General features: G+C 37.8%; 1 protein-coding gene across 1 annotated transcript; it reads right to left on the minus strand.

Moving 5' to 3' along the window:
* Positions 1 to 2,126: 2,126 nt before the first annotated feature.
* On the minus strand, positions 2,127 to 3,671 carry olig1 (oligodendrocyte transcription factor 1). Its single transcript, XM_024286816.2, has 2 exons — positions 3,424 to 3,671; positions 2,127 to 3,327 (listed from the first exon to the last, which is right to left on the minus strand). The coding sequence occupies exon 2, from the start codon at positions 3,304 to 3,306 to the stop codon at positions 2,536 to 2,538; it is 771 nt and encodes a 256-aa protein (XP_024142584.1). The 5' UTR covers positions 3,307 to 3,327; positions 3,424 to 3,671; the 3' UTR covers positions 2,127 to 2,535.
* Positions 3,672 to 4,344: the final 673 nt, after the last annotated feature.

Raw genomic sequence — 4,344 nt, forward strand, 5'->3', positions numbered from 1 at the left:
TTTTGGTGATTTACTATATTCTTTTAGCATTTTTTCGTGGTGGAAGACATATATGAAGAAAATTAAGATTACATTTTCTGGGTATTTCTTCATTCAAATTGCTGTGAATCAGGTTAAGACACAAAAATTGTCATTTTTAAAAGTTTGTAGTTGTTATATACTTACAAATGCATTTAATGTATCAACTTGCAAACAATGTTTGTCTTCATTTTCTTCATCTGAGCTTTTGTTGCAGGGCTAATGCTTCCTTGGGGTTGTGAGGAGCTGTAAGCTAGCAGGAGAGGGTGTAAACACAGGAATGATGGGAAATTACTCCGCGCCAACAATCTCACCCACAACTCAGAGGTGAATTTCTGAATGACTCATGCCATTCTACAGGAACTATGCGCTAGAAAACAAAAGAAAATGACAACTTGTGGGCGTCCATATCATGAAAAGATAGTGACTGATTTGACTTAATTTGGTTGGAGCTGGATTTTATCCAGTTTTATGGGTGATGTCTCACTCACTCACTCCAGTTCTCTTATTCAGTCAGTGGTACCGACCTTGTTAGAAAGAAACAAACACAGTCCGACACTGTTAACCATCTAAGCCATGTTTGCATATTCACAAAAACACCAGACCAAACATTTTAACAGATATGAACTCTCAAAGTCGCCTTAAAATCAGTAAGAACAGCCAAAATTAATTTATATGTAAGGCGCTCCGGATTATGAGGCGCACGTGTTTTTTTTAAAGATATATATTAACTGCAGCTTATAGTACGGAAATTATGGTAAGTTGTTTGAAGTTGCTTATGCTTGTAACATATCAGCCATACAGTACCTCAGTTTGGCCAGTAGTTTTATGAAGTGTCCAGATTCTTAAATAGTCATTGGACTGTTGTGAGATAGACTGAAAGTGAAAATGATTTTAAAAGAGATGTCCTGTAGTCTTGTAAATGGTGGATATAAAGCTGCTTCTTGGTCAGATTTGACTCAATCCTTCCTGCTACACCAGAAAGCGCTCGACTGACGGGCTAAACCAGCAAATAGGCAAGTGGAGATAGAACTTATTGTTCCTCCAGAGCAAACATCAACCAACAAATTCTGAGTGGCAAAAGTTAATTAATAAACTTGGACTGGGATAGGCATATTGACCAAAGTTTAGACAGCCTGACCCAAAATGTGCTGAAAATAAATAATTGTTAAAGACGAAGAGTTTTTGAGATGATTCAATAAATATAACAACTCATCTAAAACCATTCTCCTTTTCACACAGATGTCATAAATAGAAAACATCAATAAACGTGAAACAATGGGCATAGATTTCTTTCTTTTGTAAAAAATAAACCCTTTTTACATGAGAGCCAACAGGAAAGTGCTCCCTTCTACCAACAACTCCTGGTGGTCATTTGTGGAACTGCAAGATAGATACTTCCAGCTTATATATTAAGTCTATGGTTTGATCATTGGAGTTTTCCTGGGCTGGTCCAGAGATGTTAAACCTCCACAGTTTTACCTCAGAAAACACATAAGAAGGCAGTGCCTTAGCTAGTATGTTAGACATTTATGTGAGAAAAAAAAATTTAGATTTGAATAACAAATGTGAGGACAAGTGTGGATAAGAACCCCCCTTTTTTATTTGCTTGTTTGTTTTAATTTACAAAATCCTTTTCAACATTTTTTCATGTGTATTTATGAACCTAGTGGTTGTTTTTAGTATTGCAGTCTCTGGGATGGGACTTATGTGTGAGCAGCTTGAGAGAGTTTTCAGCAGAAACTTAAAATTTGGTTAATAAGTAGATTTACAAATAATAAAAATGGTTTGAGACAAACAAAATAAACGTTTTCAAGTTTAATTTAAAAATTCAAAGTCATCTTTAAAAAATCCATTCTTCCCTTAACAATAGCTTTAATTTAATATTTGAATAACAGACTAAAAGCAGTTTTGCATTGTATTTTTAAAATAAATAATTTGTTAAAAGAAATAAAAACTACTGAATGTAATGTTAATAGGTCAAATAAATGTAATTTAATTAGGAAAAAAATGTTTTGTTTTAATTTCAGGTATGACTATAAGTATAATTTTCTGAATTAACAGCCTCTGCAAACATCAATCTTGATCGGGAATGTTTGAACACAGACTTTAGCTTTAAATAGTCTTTATTTCAGAGGAGTTCTGGACACATTCTTTCTTTTGGCTCTATTTTTAGTCATTACAACTCACATTTGGTCATAATAAACATTCATCTACAAACGTGTTAGTCAACATTTATTATTAAAAAGACAAAAAAAAAAGTAAAAAAACATAGGAGTTAATCAAATCTTAACATAAAAACAAAAAAAATCAAACAGAAATTCATCCCAACTTGAAATCAAAACACGTTAATGGATTTAAAAAATATAGAAAGAAGAGTCAATCAGTGCTTCAAATGTGTGAGTACAGTAGTAAAATATAATAAGCAATTAAAAAATGTTAGAAAAATAAAAATTCCTATCAAAAGTTTGCATACATGTATCAAGTCCATATCCCACAGGAACCCTCCTGGAGGAGTCACTTTGGGAACCGGGGAGCTGAAGTCGAGTGGTTGTATCTTGGCAGTCTGCAGACCCCACAAGAGCAGAGGAGCCCACCTGGGGCCCCTGGAGAGCTCCACTGCATTGGGGCCATTGATACCTCCATGTGACCCGGAGACAGCAGGGTGCATTTAGCTGCGGTGGATGACGAAGGGGAAGACGAGGATGAAGACGAGGGGGGTGTTGAGGAGAGCAGTGACTCCTGAGTGAGCAGGAGCTGACCAGGTCCAGAGATGAGGGGCCACCCTCCAGCCAGCAGCAGCCGGGGGACTGGGCCTGTGTTGACTCCCATCCCCACGCTCACCTCCCCTAGCAGCCGTCGCATCTCCTGCAGAGATGAACCCAGGAGGAGGATGTAGTTGCGGGCCAGAACCAGGGTAGAGATCTTGGAAAGTCTGCGACCTGGGGGCGCTCCGGGTTGGTGGGACTGCGAGGAAGCAGACGAGGAAGGAGAGGAGGCGTAGGGGACCATCACCTCCCTCAGAGCATCCATGGCAATGTTCAAGTCCTGCATCCGCTTCCTCTCCCTGCTGTTGATCTTCCTCCGGAGCTCCTGCTGCTCCTCGGGGCTCAGCTCCCTCTGGGGTTTGGTTGATCTTTGGCCACTCTGGAGGCTGAGCATGGGTGCAGGGTTCATGCGGGAGCTCAGGTTGAAGCCTGGAGGGCAGAGAGGTAATTCCTGAACAGACCCGGGGCCACAGAGAGGCGGATCCTGGGCCCTGATGGCTGAGTTAGACAGAACATTCATTGCCTTTCCTAAGACCTATGTCTATGAAAAAAACAAAACAACTGTAAGAAATACTTTAAACGAAAAAATATGAGTAAAAAGTTTGTTTTTTCCGATCCACAAATTCCAAAATCAAACCTTCACTTCCTCCTCCTGAAAATCTCCCACTTGCTGGAAGAAAACAGCCAGCTGCCATCCAACACAAAGACAATTTCACGTCTGCCTGTTCAGGTTTCTGGCCCTTCAAGTGCATAAATAAGAGCCTCCTAAAGTGGCATTTCAGTCATATCTTGTGTCTGCAGCTGCGTCAGGCAAGAATGAGGCTTCACACAGAGGAGAAGTGAGCTAAATGCTGCTCTCAAAGCCCCACCTCGGACCAACTCCTCCCCGACACATGATGGGCTCTTAAGAAACACACTTGTGCACATTCACTTTTATCAATCTGGGGGTGCAGATAATCACCAAGTGGCTTTTTTTTTGACAGAAAGATGGTTTAAAGAATCTCTTTAGAGACACAAAAAACAAAATTTTACAAAATCCAAAAACTTGTTTAAAGGGTGTTAAAATTAGAATTAAAGTCTTAATCAATGCGTGATTTCTTTAGATGACTTTTAGCCCCCAAATTTTGAATAAATATAAATATAAATGAATCATCCTGAATATTAAAAATAGAAATATTACACTTGTTGCAGTTGGTTTTGTAGAGGACAAATAAATTAGAGCAGAAACTAAAAGCTTTAAACTCAAAAATACATTTATCATTTATATATTATTTCACAAGTTAATAACAACATACACAAATTAACGTGTTCTGATTCAACAAAGCCTTCATCAAAAGCTAACATGAAAAAAAGCATTACATCATGTTCATTTTCTTTTAAAAAGTCAAATCAATTTATTTAATTTTTAAAGATTTTTGTGAAAAGATTTTGGACTGAATGTGAAATAAGCTTTCCGTTTTTACCTTTCATTGTAAAATGTTTTTTACTTTCCTAAGTACTTTATTAGTACAAATTATATTTCTGAATACAGACCATTACTACTTGGTGGTCTATATAG

Source organism: Oryzias melastigma, linkage group LG21 (genome assembly GCF_002922805.2).
Source record: "Oryzias melastigma strain HK-1 linkage group LG21, ASM292280v2, whole genome shotgun sequence".
Taxonomy (NCBI): Eukaryota; Metazoa; Chordata; class Actinopteri; order Beloniformes; family Adrianichthyidae; genus Oryzias; species Oryzias melastigma.

Coding starts and splice junctions, on each gene's coding strand:
- olig1 (XM_024286816.2), bottom strand. CDS start 3,306: ATGAATGTTCTGTCTAACTCAGCCATCAGGGCCCAGGATCCGCCTCTC.